The sequence below is a fragment of the Daphnia pulex genome, chromosome 12 (assembly GCF_021134715.1).
Source record: "Daphnia pulex isolate KAP4 chromosome 12, ASM2113471v1".
In the NCBI taxonomy this organism is placed as follows: domain Eukaryota; kingdom Metazoa; phylum Arthropoda; class Branchiopoda; order Diplostraca; family Daphniidae; genus Daphnia; species Daphnia pulex.
Genome location: NC_060028.1, coordinates 6389893 through 6411701, shown reverse-complemented (window position 1 = coordinate 6411701; position 21809 = coordinate 6389893). Strand labels below are relative to the sequence as shown.

General features: G+C 39.7%; 2 protein-coding genes and 1 non-coding gene across 3 annotated transcripts; 1 reads left to right on the top strand and 2 right to left on the bottom strand.

The window, feature by feature from the left end:
• Positions 1-1764: 1764 nt before the first annotated feature.
• Positions 1765-1837, bottom strand: Trnak-cuu. The gene has a single exon. It is a non-coding gene; the product is annotated as a tRNA-Lys (tRNA).
• Positions 1838-17392: 15555 nt separating this feature from the next.
• Positions 17393-20786, top strand: LOC124209845 (endonuclease/exonuclease/phosphatase family domain-containing protein 1-like). The gene is made up of 10 exons (XM_046608064.1): positions 17393-17825; positions 17890-18115; positions 18195-18403; positions 18471-18690; positions 18894-19041; positions 19100-19276; positions 19368-19552; positions 19627-19945; positions 20013-20156; positions 20224-20786. Exons 1-10 carry the CDS (start codon positions 17707-17709, stop codon positions 20349-20351), a joined length of 1875 nt encoding a protein of 624 aa, XP_046464020.1. The 5' UTR covers positions 17393-17706; the 3' UTR covers positions 20352-20786.
• Positions 20558-21699, bottom strand: LOC124209847 (protein C1orf43 homolog). Its single transcript, XM_046608067.1, has 4 exons — positions 21472-21699; positions 21260-21407; positions 20957-21176; positions 20558-20876 (listed from the first exon to the last, which is right to left on the bottom strand). The coding sequence occupies exons 1-4, from the start codon at positions 21628-21630 to the stop codon at positions 20771-20773; spliced, it is 633 nt and encodes a 210-aa protein (XP_046464023.1). The 5' UTR covers positions 21631-21699; the 3' UTR covers positions 20558-20770.
• Between the last annotated feature and the right edge of the window lie 110 nt (positions 21700-21809).

Below are 21809 nucleotides of genomic sequence, written 5' to 3'. Positions count from 1 at the left end.
ATCTTCTTCTTCTCCTTCCTCTCGACCCATAGCCAACACACGCCAATGTGTATACGTAATTAATTGCCAGTCGAACAATGTCCGCGCAACCGAAGCCGATCGATAACGACGACGACGACGAAGGAGAACATTTGTGGCCAGTCACGACCGGCCCGTTGTCTTTCAGCCCGACTGCCATCGGATGCCGTGCCGTGTTTACGACTCATTTCACCAGCCCTTTTTCATTTTCTTATTCTTCCTGTATTTCTCCTCATAGCTAGGAGCTGGGCCCATCCAACCGGCCTCGACTCTCTAACGAACAAGGTTCCAGGCAGCATCTTCATCTCCCTCATTTGAGGGGGGAGCAGCTAACAACAGTGTCGACAAACCTATGATTTACAAAGTTGAATGCTGCTGTGTGTGGCTCAACTCGATTCTATACAGACTCTCTCATATCCGAGAAGCGGTATACAATGTCCGACACGCGAACGGGAGTCGGGAATCGTCGAAAATAATAAATCTATAAAATATGTAATAGAAATATTTGCTGTTGTTAGTTTGAGTTTGTGTGGACGCGGGGGGGAGTTGTGCTGGCCAGATGGCGACCGGTGTCGTCTTTCCTCTACGCCGCGCTCTCATTCATATATCGCCAAGCTTTACAAAGTCGTCGAATTACCGTGCATATGTACGCCGTCGTCGTTCCATCAGCGCCAACAACTGCGGGTCCCGCTCCGACTTTTTCTTTTATTTCTTTTATTTCTCCGCTGGATTTTAAGGAAAGAAATTTCAAGACGTCGAAAAGAAAAAGGGTCTCAACTCTCACGATAACAAACAACAATCGAGGCGATCAAATGATTGATACAAATTCCTCCATTTGTCACAATAATTAATTGCCAGAACCTTGTCAGACGCCGTTGTTTTGACAGATATCGACATTTTTGGTTCGTTTTAGATTTTTAAATTGACTCACAATGTGGTTAAGTTAATGGCTCTTGGCATGGGGCGCTTAATGAATAATTGAAACAAGCGAGGTGCTGTGTGTTGAACAATGTATAATTACATAACTTTTTTCGACTGAGAGAGATAAAGATCAAAGTTGAACCTGCAATGCGGGAGGAAAGAAGATGAGAGCCCAATTGCGGTGCTGAATAGAAGTTCAATACACTCCGCAGCTACACGCTCTCTCGCCTTGTTGTTGTTCATAGTTTTTTTTCTTTTTTTCTTTTGAATTCCGACCACATCAAGAAGTGGCAGCAACAGACGAGAGATCCGGTTGCTCCTTTTCTCTCTCTCTCTCTCGCTCTTTTGGCTGTTGCGTTGGCTTCGTTCAAACTGCTGCTGCCGGCTGCCCTGCCTGAGCTGCTGCTTCCCTGTCAAATATCGCTTTCTTTCCTTATGCGCTCCTGTGTTCCTGCGTTGGCTATTGTTGGTCAACCGAGCAGATACCCAGTCGCAGTGCCACCCGAACTTACAGGGTTTCGCTTGCGGGTGTTATGTATATGCGAGCTCGACAGCGTATAGCTCGCCAAATAATACATAAGGGAAGAAGAATGAGAGAAGAAGAAAATAAAACAAGAAGTTGGAAGGAGAATCCAGAATTCAACACGAGAAATATTCAAATCGTCTCCGGTCCACTTTTGGAAATCGAGTAACAAGCAACGCACTCGGCAGCTTTTTCTCATACTGTTTCGAAATAAAAATGGTTGGTTACGTAAAGTTACTCGTATTGTGAATTCTAACGGAAATGTTCAATGAACTTTTTCATTCGAGGGTGCAAAAAGGAGTCGCCCAACGTGGGGCTCGAACCCACGACCCTGAGATTAAGAGTCTCATGCTCTACCGACTGAGCTAGCCAGGCTTATATTGGTCGTATCTAAGTAGCGTAAAAATTCTTTAAAAGATATTTTTGCGCTCGAATATACTTTTTAAAAAATAAATTTTAATACTTTTTCTTAAGAAAATATGAATGATAATAAACAAAGTATTAATCAAATTAATTCATTTTATTATCTCAAATTAGTGATTATTGGAGGTAATATAATTAAAAGACACTTAAAATTCATTTTTAAGGATAGAATTTTATAGCTGAAGACCGCATTAAAACCAGTCTGATTATATGCTTCTGTTTATTTCATGTGACATTTTAAATCATTCGATAGTTCTTCGCAAAGTCAAGAACCTATACACACACTTTGCATGGGTGAAATAATATCGAAAATGTAAATCTCTAAATCTCTTTTCACCATTTGTCATTGTTTTATATCCCGCGCATTATGCGATCGAGTTAACGCGAAGACGCTCGATCCTAATCAGTCGTCCGGAGGACCATCTCCGAAGACAATACGCAGTGCGGGGCTACTGGCTCATCTTGTCGCAACTGTGACACACGGTTGCTGGCGTGATGGATCTTCTTTTAGTTCTGAGGCTCTTCACCGGAGGCGACAGTCCGACGAAGATATCGTCTAGTACAATCCCATTCATGATTTAATTAGCTTCGTTCTCTCTCAGTGTTGACTTGCATCTCCAACTGGAGCCAACCCAAATAATCGATCACTCGTGACTCATCACTCACGACTCGTAACAATACTATCGTATAGTTATATACACGGCCAATTGCAATATAGAGCCTATACACAGTTTGCGCATAACCTATCCGTCTAATGTATAACATCTAATGGGATCAATTTCCAGTTGGCAAAAATCCACTTGAAACTCGTTGGAGGAAAAGAACAAATCAACGAGACGAAATGGGAACCAATTGCCAATCCAAGTGCATGGCAACAAGTAGCGATATCTTGCGTAATATGGCTATTTTTGAGAGATTTATAAATAGACTAGCGTGCTGGTGTACTGTGTCCAAGTACTCCTGTGAAGGCAATGGGTATCCTGCGGTTTTTGATGACCAATCAATGCCAGCATCTATACGATGTCAGGCTATGTACAGAACGGAAATGACAAACAACAACACAACAACAATCCAACCCCCAAAAAGGATCTCTCTCCGTCCAAATTGAGACAAAAGCTCATCAAATCATATCGCATCAAAGTGCTGGGGATGGGAACCAAAAGAGACGAGGAGGAGGTGGACGATTGAGAAGGGCCGGAATGGTTAGAGAGAGAGCGACGCTCGTATGTACATACGTAACCGCGGCCATAAAATAGGACATGAATACACCACTCGCCGGGATGAGTCCAATCTGCAGGCCATTTAATTTCCATATATTCACTGATTCTATGGCCTGTACACATATAAACACAGATACAAACAGGCCCGGTGGTATATAATATATCATATGTTACATATATATACGACATCTTTTTTAAATATATCTATAGTAGCCTATATTACACCAAGTGGAGTAGAGTGAAGGACTGGAGCATCTTCTTTCGACGCCGGCCCTGCAGGGCTCTCGATGGATCATTCTTCATTTTTTGTGACCTGTCTTGACTTATAGTGTCGTCCCCTCTCTCTCTCTCCCTCATATCCAATTCTTGCGCGTCTAGTAAGTATACATGTTACTACTACTACAACTTGTGCTTCCTGTCTGATGCTGGCTGCTGCCGGCAATCGCTCACCCTCGATTGAAAACCGCCGGAGCAATCTCATTAGCCATTAAAAGAGGGTCACAAAAGTTGGGGAGGAAAACAAAAAATAACAAAACAAGATCTGATATGTCGCTATGTAGAGCAGTCAGATAAATATGGCCAACAATATAAGAACATTACAGCCCCCCTTCATCAAAAGCAAAAGGACCCGTGTGTTTTCCACGTACAATAAGAAGACAAACACAACAAATAAAATAGCTTTTCTTTCGGTAAAGAACTAAAACTTTATGGCCGCAGCAGTTATTTGATTTTTTCCTTTCCCGGTATATTACATCTAGAGATACTAAATAAATTTATTTATTTAGTATATAGACTAATATTCAAAGCAGTCTTCTCGGTGATATATAGTATATTACGCACACAGTTCTGTACGCACGCGGAGAACGAAAAGAAAAGAAAATGAATGGCCTTTGACTTTGGCTCCGGCTCATAAAACTCTATCCTCCACTATATACAGATACACGAGTCCATCACCGAGAGAGCAAACTGATTTGATGGCGGTTTATTATTATTAATACAAATATTTTTCCCCCCCTTCGATGTGATACAAGTGTTCACTTTCCATAGGATTCCTTGCCTATAGGACAGACCTAATAATATATCGGAAAAAAGAACAAAAAAATGAACGGTCGTTTTCTTTTTTTCTCCCTCCTATGTACATTCGTCCAGCACCCTCACCCTTCCTTGGACGCTGCTGGACGGAGCGTCACTGCGCCGGTTGCCGAGATCGTTACGCTCGTTGGGACTCGTCGGACACTATTGAAGGCTATTACAGTCACTTATTGAATCTTCTCTCTCCCCTATGTAGCTCTGCTCCCCTTTTTATCTCTTATATATATAGTAGATAGATAGACATAGACCTTAGACACACGGATCCATCAATATTATGTAGAGACTATTGGTTTGTGTATTTTTTTGTTAGGGGAACTATTTATATTGAAGGGTGCACTGGAAAAAAAGGGTGTTGCTTGACCGTTTGACGACCGAGGCCGTTCTGATTATTTCTCCCTAACTCTATCGATGATCAAATGGAAAAAAAAAACTCTGTACGCGGTTCTATACGAATTATATAAATCAGCTTTCTCTATCTGATTTTTGCCTTTTAATTTGTACATACATGGCCACAATCAACCAAAGACATAAATACACGAAAAACGAGCTTATTGTCCTGGCGCGGTCTAATAATTTACCAAAGTGGATGAATGCGGCATTATATGGCTCCCCATATATTATCCGGTTTGGATGCCGCTAATGTATAACTCGCCATCATCCACTGCATTGCGCTTGTTTTTTTGTTTCTCTTTTTATTAGCGTTTGGTGTATTATTTTCCAAGAATAAATGTCTTTCGGACAATTCTAGAAAACTGGCTGTATATAACCTTATTGGACGGATTCGATGACCGTATAGTGCTGGGTGAAACTGGACACGTATATATACAGGCCAGTGGCGTGATATATTCACTTATTTTGGATTTGATTATTTGTTTCTTTTTTTTCTCTCTTTTATACCATTGGACAAATCGAACCAGAAATCAAAGAAGATGGAAAAAGAAGAGAAAAATAAAATCAAAAAAGTCTGAGAGTTTTTGGCCAGCGGCGTGCGCTCGGACGCGATATTTGCAGTGCACTGGAGCTTCTTTTCTTTACCACATCACGTCTCATCACATATTCAAAAGAGGGTGTGTGCCCTCTTTTGTATCTTTATTCTTCCCCCCCTCTATCCAGCAGCTCTCTACAATCCCTCCTTTTTATTTCTTTTTCTTTCTAAAATCACGACATCGTATGTATATATGTATTATATGGAGAGGCAAAAAAGGGAAGAAAAGAGTGGCCGTTTTGATTGAAGTCTTGTACGCTATATATGTTCGCTTTTCAATGGCTACTGTCTACAAGTAGGACGACGGGCGGCGGCTCCCATATGCGCTGGACTGGCCATTGCTCCTTTCCATCCCTCGTCTATACAAAAATTGGGGTGAAAAAAAAAGATGTATACAGTCAAGTGGACGAAGAAAAGAGCGAGTTCTAAAGTTCTTCCATTTCGGTGTATATGATGCGGATCAAAAAAAATTGTTGTCTGGTTTGTTTGAATGAATATTCTCCGATGAAACGGAGGTGTCAAGTATGACGGTATAGAGAGGAGAGCATGTATATAGTGCCCGGAGGAATATCCTATTATAGTTATACCACCACCACCACCATGTGTGCATCAGCTCAGTGAGTCTCTCCGGTTTCCTGACGAGGCAATTTCTGAATAATAACCGGGTGAACAAGCCCCAAAAAACTCTTTTCTTCTTTCTTTCTCTTTTCCTTATTCTTCCGACAGCAACAATAGAATGCCACGAAATCTAAGAGTTGGAACAAGAAGATGACGAGCAGCACTCGTGAAAAAAGATGTCACAAAAAAACAAAACAAAAGAGCATCTCTTCAAAGTGGAAGCTGCAAAAGGACAGAAGAGAAAGAACAAAAAAAAAAAAAATGATATTTTGGGGGTGTCCTGGGCGTCCCGACGCGTGTCAGGTCATCCGGGTCGCTCGGCATCCTCCCCCACGGGCCAGCAACAAGACCGTGCCGTGCCAAAGAACAGCCAAAGTACCAACCATCGAGAACTTAACCGTTGGTCTATATAATATTATTTAACTAAATATAATACGGACATGATTGGGAGCTATATAGAGAGCCGGTGGTAGAAGTGGATGCTAAGGCATCCATTGTTTCACCCACGTCCTCGTCGCCTCGTGCGGAAATAATCCAACAATCAAAGAAGATTGAATAAGAAAAAAGAGAAAAAAACACAAAAAAGGTCAGGCGGTCACACACAGGAAAAGGCGTAAGAGGGAAGCGACTATAGACGGGAACAATAGGCGCGCGAGCGAGAGGTTCATATAGATTCCGTGTTCGTGTATAACATATTGTTCATCCATTTGAGGGTTGATTCATCATGTCTGAAACTTGATACGAGTATTAAGTTATTTGTCTGTAATAAAATTGGCTTTTTATTCGCCTAGCTGTGTATGTAGAGTGAGTGCAGTGCATGAGACTGACGACGAGTGCGCGTGTTCATTTGAATGCTCGCATCGTGCTCTACCCGTATGTGTACCTCACGTCTGATTGCTCAATATTCCGGCTATGCTCAGAGATGTACGCAACTAAATTTCAATTTTAGTCGAATTACTTAAACAAATTATTCTTCAGTTTCAAACTAATAAGCGACAAAAAAAGCTTCCTTGAATGCACAAATTCATAATTCAATCCAGAATATTGGCTTAATTTTTGGAAACATTTATCGGGAATAGGTTGACATATTTCCCATTCATTACTCCAATAAATACATTAATAGTAAATCGATTTCAAGTTTGGGTCAGGCTGAGACATCTGAGGCCTAGACATAACGGAAATTCAGGCTTTGAACATATATAGAGAATAACGAGATTGGATTGAGACTACTGCGATTATCACAAGCTTTCGATACAAATTCAATCAAATGGGAATGCGGATTAGGACGGCATCGCCTCTATTCCTCCAGACATAGCCCCGTTGTATACGTATATATATGTGTATAACACACAGCTACATGTCGCATGTTGTACAGACAAATGAAATAATCCCGTCTACACCGCCACCAAACTTTTATTCAAAAAAATAGTATGAAGAATATGGTGGGAGGAAGAATATAAAAGGGGGGAAAGGGTTCGGCTGGATGCTGCTGGGCAGCCGGCCAACATTTATCGTGCCTATTCAGTATATATGTATACGGCTATATCGACGGCGGCTATATAAGCTATATATGCATACAGATATACACACTGTGTGTATAATAAATAAATATTGAGTGTATATGCAACGTGCAGAGGGGAAACTGCTCTCCACCATTTATTAATGTAATTCCTCCTGGGAGACAGGCAGGATGATGGCGAGGACAAAAAGGATAGCCGATTAGTTTCGGTCAACACGTCGCCCATGTCTAATAACGACGGCGCGCGATCGTGTTGTTGATTGTATGCGTCAACGTATCGTCGTCGTCTCGCCAACAGACATTATAGACACAAAGTCAACCGACACGACACGCCATTGTGAGGATTCACGTTGGCCTTTTGATCGCACAGCCAATTCGATCGAGATCTGTAATCATCCACTTGTTGTTCTTATAGCTCGACTGTATAGGAATCCTATGTCTTGATTGCCTCTTGGCCAACACTATCAAAATATACCTGCTAAACTATTGAAAATTCTAGCCAAAAGAATTATAGAAAAATGATTGAAAATTAACTTTATCCACAAGATATAACTGCCAAGACCTATACTGTAATAAAACGGGAGTAGTGTTTAATAATAATGAGCTGCTGGTATATTTAAAAAGAATCGGCCACCGAATAAGAAACTGGGAATCCATTAGTGAGATCTATACACACATGTGCCCGTGAGTTAATGGCCATAAGCTGGTGAGATATATAGGGCAGCGGGTGTAAGCGGGTTTATTATCTTATATCGCATCCAACAAACATGAGACTGGCTTTTCTTCTATATACACCCCCGACTGATTTCTATGTGCGTCACTCTATTAGTGGCTGGATTACAAATTGGATCACCGATACACACAGATGGGCGTCGGAGAGAGCGCAGCCATCTGCGAGTTGGGTGGAAGCGAAATGATTGAATTTGAATGGCGCGCGCGCTCGACGACAAATCAAAGACATCACATCATTTCATTTGGCCCAATCAATCTGTTAGAGAGAATTTCTCTCTCTGGCGTTTCCATTTTCACCGTTCGATCATCAGTGCGTGTTGGCTGTTTGACTTTTTCGACACCCCGCCACCGCCAGCAGGGCTCTGCGCTCTTTTCTCGTTGATCGACTGGCTAACCTCAAGTGACTGACTTCTGTCTCTTCTACGTCTAATGCATGGCTCACTTGACGGCTTCACGCGCGTTAGACACATTGAGGGAACGACAAAGAATCGGGAGGTAAGAGAGCGAGAGGATCGACAGATATACGAGCAGAGCAGAGCAGAGCTAATGAATGCGTCGTTTGCTCATCTGCTGCTGACTTGGTCGAGCGAGGGCAATAGCCTAGTGATGTGATGTGCTCTGTTTGATTTTCTATTATCTCACTCTCTCCTAGCTGAAATTTCAATCCAATTGATTTCATATTTCGCGCCATATTTTGGGTTGGCGTCATTCGCTCCTTTTCATTCGAGTGCTGGCGTGGCACACAGATGCTACTACATAGCTGGCAGAGCTCTATACGTCTCGAGAAAATTGAGGTGAGATGATTGGGTTGGTAGTCATCCCGCTAGCAAATCCGCCAAAGAGATGAAAATAATAAAAATAAAAAAGAACGGCGTATAGAAGGGAGAGACGGCGGCGGGGTTCATCCAAGCGCGACTGAGCGGATCGCAACGGGCGTTCAGCCGAACGCTAATGAATTGCCGCGCCCTTTTTATATATCTCTCTTTCTCTCTATCTCTTTTTCTCTTTTGACTTGTTCTTGTTCCCCAATCCGTGCGGCGGCTTAGACTCTCTCCGCAACTCCGGGGTCCTGTGCTTTGTCGCTCTCCCCTTCTTCTTCTTCTTCTTCGCTGGCCGCCTTTCTTCGCCTTGCCGCCTGTATCCATGTGGAGCAAATCCGCTTTTCACCGCACACTTTGACACACAGACGAGGAGACGAGAGACTGATGTCTATAGGCTCTAACCTTTATTACTCGGCGCTTCTCCATTATTAGGCGGAGGGACGAAATGCGATCTCGATTTGAGGCAGCATCTCAGAGGTTTATTATCAGTACACACACGCCCTATCAACCTTATCCGATACATATAAATGTATACTCTATCAATAACGGCAGCTCATAAGCAGTGCATTATGTCATGTGCCTTTAGGCTCTTATATGTACATGACTGCAAGACTAGACTCGTAATATGTTTTTTCTTTTTTTTTCTTTCGAGATAAAAATTTGATATTTGTAAACATTAACTGGACTACAGATGACTGGGTTAACCTAAATTTTAAAAAAAGAAGACTAATACATAGGCCACATAGACGCGATGGATGAACACTCTGGCCAAAAGGCGTTAACAAATAAAAATATCAATAAATTTGAATACATTAGATGGACTACCATCGGCCGACTAGGTTCGCGCCAAAAGGAATGTCTATACTACATCGGCCTGTGAAAAAAGAAGAAAGGAAGAAAATAATAATAAAATAAAAAAAGAAGGGGGGATGAATATGATGGGCGAGAAGAGAGAGAATAAATGAGCGCGCGCGAGTGTGCCGGATGAAAAAGAAGAAGGCGCGCTGGATGTTTCGATGCGGATTGATCTCGTATATATGGGCAATTGCCTTGGTGAAGAGGCGCGGGAGGACGGAGAGAGAGAAAGGTGGAAAGGGTCGGCGTGAGGGTAGAAAGAAAAAAATGGCGACGGGAGAATCTTCAAAAGATCTTTTTCACAAAAGAGCTCACAGATATTGACGCTTGATGGACTTTGATAGGCGCAGATCTGTTTGATGGCCGCAAAAAAACCCAGCAGCCATCATCACCCGGCCAGCAGCCATCTCTTACGGCGGGTTTCGGAGTCTCTTCATCGAGCCATCCAGCCGCAGTTTGGCGCTGCCTTGTCTTTTATATTTTTTTATTTTGATTTTGACGACTGGAAATGAGAGAGAAATTCTTCTCAAAGGAGTCATGTCAATGTCAGTTTCATCATCGCCTGTACATGTTTATACCCGCTCCATCCTCTGATGTAAAATCTGGGGCAAGTGCGAGAGCCAAAATTCCACCACTTTTTCCGGACTTTTTCGTTGGTTTTCTTGGGAACTTTCATTTCTCAACCCACACCCAATTTTTAAAAAGGAAATTTGAACGCAGTAATATAAGACTGGCCTTGTTTTCCCTTTTACCTTAATATTAAACATGTCCTTTTTACCTACGCTCTGTCAAATAAAATTCGAATCAAGTTAGATGTATAGAAAATATTAAGGAGTTACTTGCTACACATCAATTTCATGTTTCATCTCTTCTATACACATGATTGAGTCATAGAAATTATTTCAGCAGTCGAGAGCTTTGTGCAATCACTTTAGGGGAAGCGTGTATAGACGAATAAAGAACGATCCGTTCAAAACGTATGGATTTAATACCGATTTCCGCATCGTTCCATTCGTGACGGCACATCTCTCCACGAGGATGAAGGAAGAGATTTTCAATTTCCGTTGCAAAACATCGGTCGCGTCCGGTTTCAGAGTGGTAGTAGACTCTCTCGCTCAGTATATATGTCTATATAGCCGTAGAGTTTTAAGTTTGAAACAGCCGGAGGAAACGTATTGAAAAAGGGAAGGAGACAATCGCGTTGAACCGTCCAACATATCGAAACCGAACGGGCGGGCGGAGGGGAAGTATATAATATAGGATAGGAAACAGATCTGAGGTCTCTCGCATGTTTTCTTATGCTAATATTACGGGGGTGGGCCTATACACAGCTCACTCTCTCTCTATACGTCTTATTCTCCACCCAAAGTATCGACTGCGCGTTTGATATCAGCAACAACTCCTTCTCTCTTCTTGTCAGTATGTGTGTATACAAGTACTTATTGGATGTATATTGAATTGCATTTGATTTCTGATTTCTCCTCTATATATCCTTTTTTCCCTTTTTTTTCTTACATGTAATAAAAGAAAATAAATAAACCGCGTGGAAAACATCAATCGAAATGTCACCGGACGGGACATTCTCTGCCCGAGTGATTGTCCGTTGTTGACTCTCCGACGAGTTCCCGACTGACCGTTTTGCTCAGATCTCAGCTGCTAGCTCCGTCTCTATTTCTCCTGGTTTCTTCATATGGATGCAAATCAACATCTACTGATGTTATACACAGGCGGGAATATATATAATATACTAAAGTTACTAGACACACTTGACTCGCTCTGGAGCAGTGCTTCCACTCAGAAAATTGTCTTATAGCCTCCAACGCTGCCAGATATAGCCTGTCATAGCCAACTGCCAAACCTGCTATTCCAAATAGCCAAGAAAATAGCCAAAACGATAGCCTAGAAAATACACGAAAAACCGCGAAAAACATCGACTGATCACAGATTTATTATTTTAATCAACTTATTTGGTTTTCTTTGTTTCTTTTGAACTGTTTTCTGGTTTAAAAAATGATATCTACTAATTATAACAAAAATATTAAACATATCCGAATCCGATTCATCTTGGATTGCTGCATTGGTTTTAACCTTTTTTGCTAAATTTATTAGATTTACCGGTATTTCCATTTTCCTAGCAGTTAATCCTTCTTTTTTCAACCGATTATTTTCCTTCAACAACGCACTTACAGATTTGTCATGTAAGGCCAAATCTGTAAGGGAGTTTTTGTGAGTTTCATTTCTTTCATGAAACTAAAAAATCTCTCCGCAGAGGCATTACTAAACGGCAAAGAAAGTAGGAGGGAAAAACATACTTTAAAGTTGGAAATTGTGGCTCCCCAATTGGAAGTTTTGCAGCAAATCCAGCAAATACACGATTCCAATAAAATTCTACATCCATTATATGTTGTAGAATGCAAAAGTAGATTGACTAGAATCGATTTCAAAGTAATCAATGGGCATATTGACATGAGATCTCCATTCTTTATCTGCCTCAACAACATTACAATGGTCATTGAGCAAAGGAAAACGTTTGAATAGGGAAGACAAGGATGCAGGACAAAGATTACGAGCATTCTTCGGTTTCACTAGCGGAATAATTTGGAACACATGGTCCTCAAAACTAAAGCGTTTCTGAATTTAAGAAATGGAAGTTATAAAGAATTTCTGGACGGACGCGAAAAAATAATCAATCGGGGTGAAGGAACGTTCAAATTCGGAATTCTCACTGAACGCGAGCTAAAAGGCTCGATCATATTTTATACGAATGGGATCACTTGAAGGAGCATTTTTAGAAAGAATCTGAATTTGATGTTTACTGAGGTACGCAAGTGCATACTTCCTAGCTTTCTCCTCGTCAGTGGCCGTCAGTGGCTCTCTCTTTGGGGAAAAACATAGTAAAAAACTGTTTTTCGGCCTGTTCACTTGCGCCTCTAGTTTGCCGCTCACTAGTTCAGTTCAGGCGTTCTATTCGTTCTCAGCCAGACGTCCCGTGGAGGCACTGCCAAATGTACACTTTTATTTAAGAAAAAAATTCATAGTGTTTTCTGCTGCTCTAATTTTTTTGTAAATTAAATTTGAAATTTCCCTTAAATTCGTTGAAATAGCCATAGCATAGCCCATAGCCCGACACCCAAAAAATAGCCAATTTGGCTATAAATAGCCAAAAGTGGAAGCTCTGCTCTGGAGTAAACGTCATAAAATGTCTTGGATATACTGACTCTGGATAATCTTTCTATTCGGATAACTACAAGGTGAATTTCTGAAAACGTTTTGTGTCAATAGTTCTGTGTCAACAGTTGGCTAGTTACAAGCCACTTTGCTATCTACTTTTAAAGTGAACTAGTGCATCTGCACCGCCGAGTTTTTAGAATTTTCGTAGTCGAGACGTGCTCCCACTACCCCAGCGCAATTTTAGCCCACCTCTTCTCGCTTGTGATTGGTTTGGCCCGATTTGAAAAGGCCTTGAAAAGCAAGCACACGCAATTCGTTTTTAAGCAGTAAATTTCATTTTTAAGACAGTAAGGAGCAAACAAAATCAAATGTTTGGAAAAGAAATGTGGACAATTGGCAATCTAGTATACGCAATGCGTATTAGACTGCAGCACTCTTTGCGACTTTCACGTTTCAGGTTAGAAGTAAATTTAATTTTTAAGACAGTAAGGAGCAAAACAAATCAAATGGTTGGAAAAGAAATGTGGACACTTAGCAATCTAGTATACGCAACGCGTACTTGGCTGCGGCACTTTTTGCGACTTTCACGTTTTTCCCCAAACCTCGACTGATGGGAATGGAATCAACATTGAGCGTGACACAGGTCAAACCCATGATCTTTGTCTCTCTATTATTTAAAAAAAAAAAACATTAGCATAAAAAAAATTAGTAATATGTCTACTTCTTACACGAACTCCATAGCTTTTCCAAATTTTCGATGAATGGTCTGGACAGGGTTCTTAGGCCAGTAACTGATTGTTCCTCCGGGGGCAAGAAGTGGGGCGATAACCGCCCACGTTATGTCATTAGAAAACCCCGAGTCTTGGAATATAGCCCCGGCAAGGGCTTCCTAGACGTCAGCCAATTCCTTAGGGGGCTCAGTGAAGGTGGCGAAAGGCAGTTCTGGGTCGTCCACGCACTCCGCTATCTAAAAAAACTATCAAAACAACAAAAAGTTGTTTTGATACAAAGATTGTTTTGTTATATGTAAGAATCTCTTACCTCATGCATGTGTTTGTGTCCATTACGGGTGTGTTGTTCGGCAAAGGCATCGATTTTAGCTGTTAGGTTGCTATCACATAGCTTGATGTGTTTATGTATGCCATGCCTAACGGTGAGAACTGCCCAAAATTCGTTACTCGTCAGAGTTGCAAAAGTGGCCGACTTTGCGTCCACCGTGTCTTGACAGTTCAGACTGACAAATTTTGCCATTTCAAAACCTAAAAATAAACAGTTAGAATATTAGAATAATAGAATTTTATGAGAAATAAGAAATTAGCTTACCCAATACTCGGTCACCTATCCACTTCTGTTCATTGTAGGACTCGGTGAGGCAATTGTTCTTGTAAGATGAGTGGGTCATTGCTTGAATAAGCAGCAACTTATTTTTGAAGATATAGCCAATAGTTTTTTTCACTTCTTCAAGCCCGTTGAACAAAAATTCAACCATGGCTTTCCCGTCCAAACATATCCTCTTCTTGGGCAGGGGGCTCACACCCATCTTTTTGGTCTCTAACTTACGTTTCATTACTAGAAATAATTAAGTTAATTATTTTAGAACTGCTATTCATTTAAAAAAACTGGGAGTTCTGATAAGAAATATTAGCAATTAACAACAGGCGTCCCAAGATGGGTTGGTTCTTTAACCCCACTTGGCAAAAAAAACACCAAAATTAGGATTCAAACAGTACCTTGAATCTCTTACACACTTTTTGATGTAAAAATTTTGACAAAGCAATAAGTTTTTAATATACTATTTGAAAAGAAACCGCGCGAATACAATGTGATGTCAGCACCAAAGCTAGGATTAAAATGTTACCTTGGTTCTCTTACACACTTTTTGACCAAAAAATGTTGATAAAGCGAAATGTTTTGAATATTATATTTGAAGAAAAACCGCGCGATTACTACTACGAATACTACGACTAGAAGTATTTTCAAATTCATTAGAGCGTAGATTTCGGTAGTACAGCATTGAGTCTGAGATCATTTAGTTGTTTTATTTTTTTCCAATAGAATTTTCTTAAATATTTATACAGGGAAAGAATCTTATAACCTCTTACGCCAAAAAATCCCATACACGATTCACGAAATAATTCAAAGTCATATTTTACAATAAAAACATCATGGCCAGTTGGCCACATCAGGGCCACTAACACTAGAGAACCTAGCGGCAGAAGTGAGAACAAGTACCGAAAGTTGGCACAGTTCTTTCCTCTCGCGTTTGCCCACCTCTCATTATACATCGTGGCCTGATATTGATGTTAGAAAAGGGAAGGTAACTCGGAGCACATCTTTTACGAAGTTGTTCCATAAATAGGGCGATGTGTCCCCATTTTGTGGGAAGCCCAACGTAATGGTTTGGGTTATTGTGGCAGAACGACTACTAAGGACAGCGGAGCAATCTGAAATAAAACTATTACATTTACATTTACATTTTCAAGAATTTTCTCGGCAAAAGATATAAGGCGTTGGAATTCTTCCTAATACTGCCATAAGTCCATAACAATGTTAATGTTAAATTGCGATCTTGTTTTGTCAATATTTATAGCGGCAAAAGTGACTACCAGTTTCGGGCATAAAATTTAATTTTGAACCTGAACAGTCGTCTTGCTGTTTCTATAAATGTTAATTTTCAGACCATTTTTTTATTTATACTAACTTATTTTCTTTTAAAAAAATTCACAATAAATTATATTTGTGTTTTCCTTTGTGTTATAATTAATAACGATACAAATTCCATTCTAAATGTGTATTTTGTTCTACATGTTTGATAAACGATTGAATTATTTGGTGAACGGTTCGTTCGGGGCGCAGGAAATTCGAGCTTGTGCCAATCTCTTATCTCTCGTCATTTAACACTCCCTCCCCTTCATTTGTTCTTTACTTGCTGCTGGCTCTCCGTTCTTTTACTTCTCTGTTGGACTATCTCATGTTCGATGATTAGTCATGCCTCCAGTCTCGAGTGTTAAAAAAAGGCTAACATTCTCATCTCTATTTCAAGGTCAGATATATCCTGTGGTTTGCACAGTCGGACTATCCCCCAAGTCAAAGTCACGTGTGTAGAAAGTGGTTTGAAATTGATTAAGGACTTGATGTAAAATAATCTTCTTTCAGAAAAAAAAATCCAGCTTGTGTACGTGCTAGAAAGCATTGCACTCGGATGGTTCCGCACCTTTCAGGTCATAGTCGTCATCATCTAACAGAAATGTAAAAATACAAAAAATAAAATCTGAATAATTTACGACTCCGTTATTTACGCCTCCAGCAGATACACAATAGTAATATCTGTTTAAGTTTCCTGACCACAGTGGGAAATATCGGTTAACCATCCAATTGTTAATAATCCAACACTAGCTGATAACTAGCTGATAGCCTTGTTTTACGCTAAAAAAATATTACTTCTGAATTTCTTATCTTACTGTAGTTTTCCTCGTTTGCGTGGGTCTTTGAGTCACTTCTCATTTCTCAAACTATTTTCGCTTTCATTGGTAGGTCTATTTCACTAGTATCGAAGTCGATCTGCCAAAGTCAAGATTCTCCGAATATTATAGCAGATGTATCACATTTTATTTGGTCATTAGCTCATTGTTCGGGCATTTTTATTCGTGACAAAAAATCTAGTTTTGTGTTTTGAATTTAACAAAATAATCTCGACTATGATAGAATGAGTCAATCTGAATTAATTATACAATCAGATTAGTAAATTCAAATGGTTACACGTTAGGCCAGCAGGTCTATATTACCTGCTAAAGATAGATTTAAGAGGAATTTGGGCTTCCGGCGGAACTTGACAGAGACTATGTGGGAAATTCAGAATGACGCGTGCAAGTTTTATCGTTCCGACAATCATTTGAACCTCGTCATTTATAAACGTTAAATAAACAAGTACGCATGGACGCACAAGATTAAAAAAAAGGTATGAACCTGATAAAACGCTTTTCTTCCTAGATGCGATTCCAAGTTTGCTCCATAGACGTCAAACGAATAAACTTGGGTTTATTGCGCAATTCGTTAACGGTTTCAGGTTTAAACAAATAAATGTTGGTGAAACCTGTTCCATGTAAGGAGTATCTGAGCTTGAGCCTGGGTTATTTTATTCAGACTATCGCTGTGTCCGTTTGTACATTCACGGTTGTTATCGCTCTACTGATATATATAGTTGCAACAAAAAGTATGCAGACTGTATATCATGTCTGGATTTTCTACTATCTATTGAATACGCATTCTCCATGACACAGCCGAATAAACCGGAAGTAGAATCTTTCTATTTTTTAAGTGAACGACGACATAAGGGATCTTATCGCAAACATATTAGTGGGTAAATGAATTATTTCCGGTGATTTCAATATTTTTGTTTCAAAAAATGGTCATCTAGCGGCCATTCCGTAAGTTTGAGTTGTGATTTGTTTAGTTTCTACTTTCTAGAGTTTGGGAGAAACGTCGTGGAAGGTTAGTTGTCAACAACACGGATAGCTGAAACAGATTTCTGGATCTGTCGACTTTCGTACACAAGTACGAAGTGTATGTGGCTGGAGACTTAGGAGTTAGGTCCACTTCCTTATTTACACAAGGCTTTTTTGTTATCTGAGCCTGCTGTGGGCTCGTAGATAGCTATTTTTTCGATCGTCAAACAGTGTAGTCTTAATCCGATGTTCGGTGGATGGAATGGTGTCAGGGCTGGTCACTAAAAAAAATCAAAGTGAATTGGAAAAAAGAGTAAACTTCAGTGTTTTTTTTTAAACAACAATATAAAATTTACTTATAAAATGGGTCAATGTGTAAGCCAAGAACCAATGTTTCCACATCGTCAAGCTATCTTGGCACCAGCTTGTAATGCCTCTGTGTCTGACACAAGTCATGACAATCATTCTCATGCAGAATTTAGGTATGTCTTTCTGTTTTCCTAATTGCCATTACTTAACTACTAAATTTATTATCCATCATCACAGTGATTCAACTGTGCCAGAAAATTCAAACTTGGATGACCTAACAAAATTGGATGCCACTTCAGAATACTATGATGGTGTCTCTAGGAAACATCCAACAAGAAAGAGCCTGGGAAAAGCAAGCATTGCTAGCTTTTTGCCGAAAGTCAAAGGATCTTCAATTCGCTCAAAATCAGAGAAAGATAATCATTTAAGTGCTGCTTTTAACATGTCATTCAACAAATTTGAAGTAACTTTAGAAAAATTATTAAACATACAATCCAAAAGGTCAGTTTTTATGTTAATGTTTTTATTTGTATACTTTTAAGGTAGTTAGGCTTGATGTTAATACAGCTACAGAAGAAGAGTTAATGACTCTGACTGGAATCACCAGGAATATAGCTCACACAATTATTGAACACAGAAATGTTATCGGAGCATTCAAAAAAGTGGAAGACCTTGCTCTAGTAACAGGAGTTGGTGCTGCAAAATTACAAACTATCAAACCAGAAATCTGCGTCGGCAAAAAAGTCCCAAGGTATTTTTTCTTTGCCTGTTTATTTCATGTTCGTTATATTATTTATGTCTTTGTTTCTTCGATGCAGTTCAACAGCGTCTATAATTACTGGGAATCCTTCCATTAATAGTCTGAATGGAAATGCAGAAACCATTTCAATCGCTTCCTCTCCCAAACCTGATCGGCCACGACGACAACGGCGCCGAGACCCAGTTAACATCAATACCGCATCCATCTTTCAGCTTATGACTGTTGATGGCATCACTCAAGAATTAGCAGCGCACTTAGTACATTACAGAGAAAAAAAGGTAAGTTACAAATATGTAGCAAAGGTTTCTCGCGAAATTTGCTTTTTCAAAGTAGTGTGTGAAGTCTTTGAACGAAAGAAATGGACGCACGCAATCAAATTGTGTGTGAAAGCGTAACAAAAGCAAATCATGCAAGAGAAACTTTCGTCGTATGACCACAAACTCTCGAAAATGGACTTTACCTAATGTTATTTATTTATAAGGGCCCTTTTAAAACGCTGTACGATTTACGAAAAGTCACCGGTTTCAACACGCGACTTATATCTGCTTTGGGACCTTATTTAGCATTGGAGAGTAGTCATATTGCAACTCCGAATGGCCAGCAGCAAACGCAAAATGGAAATTTGCACAGTAAGAAATTTGATTTCTTTTTATTGAAATGTCATTTATTTCTACTTTTATCTTTAAGGTCATAGAAGAACTGCTTCGTTGCCGTCAGGTCCTCTTTTAAACACGGGCGGATTTATCAGGCCGACTTCACCTCTTCTTTCCAGTCCTTCACCTGTATTCCCATCCTTGTCCCAGTTTACAAGAGTGCTCGATGAAACACAAAGTGTCCTAGATGCCAATGATGCCGCACAATCCAGTAATAACATATTTTTTTAGCCCCCCAGGGGGTCTTAACTTCCTTGAAAAAATTCGGGAAAAAATGTTCATTTGTTTTTTCTCTATTACAGTCAATGGAGATCCGGTTGAGCCCTGCGAAAATGGATTACGTATTTTGAGTTGGAATTTGGATGGTTTAAGTGTGGAGAAGGCACAAAACCCAGGCGTTGTTAATGTCGTGGGCAACTTGTTAACCCGTTATCACATTAAAATAGCGATCATTGAAGGCATTGAAGATCCTCTTGGTCTTAAGGAGGTAAGTTATTGGTCTATCGAATGACCCCTTCATAAGACATATTTTCTAATAAAAAATAAATCCGTTATTTTCAGTTATGTGAAAATATCAACAAATTAGAAGGAATGTCAACTGAGCCTTATTTGTGCACAACAACTGATGGAAGGGTTGGTTACTTACACCGAGTGGCCTTGCAAGTTAAGGACTCAACATCGTGTACTCAGCTACCAATTCATTTAGCGACAGTCGAGTACTTCAATGTCGTACTCGCTCTAGTCTCTTGCTCCCTTACAAACGCAGCTGATAACACATCGACAGCTCTTGTTCCACAATTAGTCAAGTCTATAATGGATCTCTCGCGAACCGAACGTATTCTCTGCATGGTGGATCTAAGTCAAACAAACCATTCACTCTGTAAAAAAAAAAAACTTTCGAATTTACAGTCAGCAAAGTATTTTCATAATGTTTTTACTTGATTCAGATGTCGAAGAGTTCCAGAATTTGGGTTATCGACCTGTGGTGCCGAAAGGAGAGTCAACCTGTTACTTACAAAGAAAATCGGAAGCTACAAAGGAGATTTATAGTAATGTTCTAGTCAGCCGTTACTCCCAGAAAGGTCTCACTGGTAATATAAATCGGCACTAAACAGTTTAAAATAGAATGCACTATTCATAATTTCTTGTCTTGCTTAGGTTCTTGTGGGGTTATCCGGAATGGATTAACTCATATACTTATCCCGAACGGTTGGAGTTGGAATGGCCCTGTTTCTATGTTTTGTCCTATTTGGGTAGAGTTTAAAGAAGATGAGGAAGGTGACTAAACCTTAGATTGTGTTTTTTTTTTTATTATTTGAACGTTTAAAGGAAGTTGGAGGCGCCCACTCAATTATTTGCTCTATTTTTTTTTTATTAAACTCATCGGGATGATGCTTTTGACAAATCCACCCATACTCCCCCTTCTTTTAGCTCATATTGGGAAAAAGTGCCTTCCTTAACTGGACGGTATATGCGTGCAATTTTTCTCCAGTACATTTCATGTTCATTTATTTGACGTAAAGTGATTTAATTCAATGACACAAATTTCACATTAACCTGATATACCTGTCACATTCTTGATACATTTAACTAACAGTATTGCAAACTTAGAATTGATTTCGCTTTCGTGTTAAGTAAAAAGCTTTCGTACAAGTCGAAAAAACAACGCGACATGTAGACAGTGCTGATGATTACAAACAAATAATCAAAGACTAGTAGAAGCAACTGATGTTTCTTTCTTCTTCTTCATTTTGGTAGTGATACCTGTTTTGGGGCTAGAATTGCCTTGATTGACTCTGTTGGTTTGAGATCTAGAACCATAATTTGAAATGCATTTAATCAACAAGCAATTAATGATTTAAAAATATAAATATATGTGAAAAATTATTACATCCGAACAAGACTTGCAACTAGTTCTCTGTATGTTTCAAGGTGGTTTGAAGTGAATCCATCTGGGGAGAAGCGTGCTCTCTCATACAAATCACAAAGTTGGTGAATAGTTTTGGGATGACATCCTTTTAATATTCCTGGAATTTGAGCCATTAAAAAGGGTCTGAGATTTTCATTGGGCATTCTCCCTGCTTTGGGATCTGCAGCTTGCAATTGAATTTCTACAGACATACAAAATTCAAAATTACAGTTATTTAAAATGTATAATAACTAAGATGCAAATAAATAGTGAAAATTTCTGCACCTAAAATCTTTATGTCATCCATAGCTTGCATTCGGCAAAGGGTTTCAGGGTTGTGAGTATCAGCTGAACTAGCTTCAGAAACAAGTTTTGGTTCATGTTTGATTCGGCCAACAAGGTCAAGCCTGCGTTCAATTTCTTTTCTAAGCCACTTTATAACAAATGAGTTGAACATTATTATAAGTTTAATATGAAAGGAAAAATATTCTGTTTACCCTGGGTGCGGAATGACCAATTGGAACATGTGGACCCCTTCTCGATCGTAAAGTAAATCGCATTATTTGTCTTTTGGCAAAGATAAACAATAAGACTAACACAAGGGAACCTAATGCAATAAAAATAACAATGGTAGCTCCTGAAAAGTCACTAATCATTTTATTTCTTTTGGAGTGTTTACATCACTTCTCTTTTATTAGTTAGTTGTAATCGAAGTAAGATCGTCTGCTGCCTTGTTTGACATATCTAATCATCTAGCGGAAGAAAATGGATCTATTCCAAATGCCAAGCCCAACTGCTTCGATCGATGTGTTTCAATTTTCATAGACCAGCTAAT

Coding starts and splice junctions, on each gene's coding strand:
- LOC124209845 (XM_046608064.1), top strand. CDS start 17,707: ATGGGTCAATGTGTAAGCCAAGAACCAATGTTTCCACATCGTCAAGCT. Junction 17,826..17,889: donor CATTCTCATGCAGAATTTAG/GTATGTCTTTCT, acceptor CCATCATCACAG/TGATTCAACTGTGCCAGAAA. Junction 20,157..20,223: donor CTCCCAGAAAGGTCTCACTG/GTAATATAAATC, acceptor TGTCTTGCTTAG/GTTCTTGTGGGGTTATCCGG.
- LOC124209847 (XM_046608067.1), bottom strand. CDS start 21,630: ATGATTAGTGACTTTTCAGGAGCTACCATTGTTATTTTTATTGCATTA. Junction 21,408..21,471: donor TTGGTCATTCCGCACCCAGG/GTAAACAGAATA, acceptor TTTGTTATAAAG/TGGCTTAGAAAAGAAATTGA. Junction 21,177..21,259: donor GGATGACATAAAGATTTTAG/GTGCAGAAATTT, acceptor GTATGTCTGTAG/AAATTCAATTGCAAGCTGCA.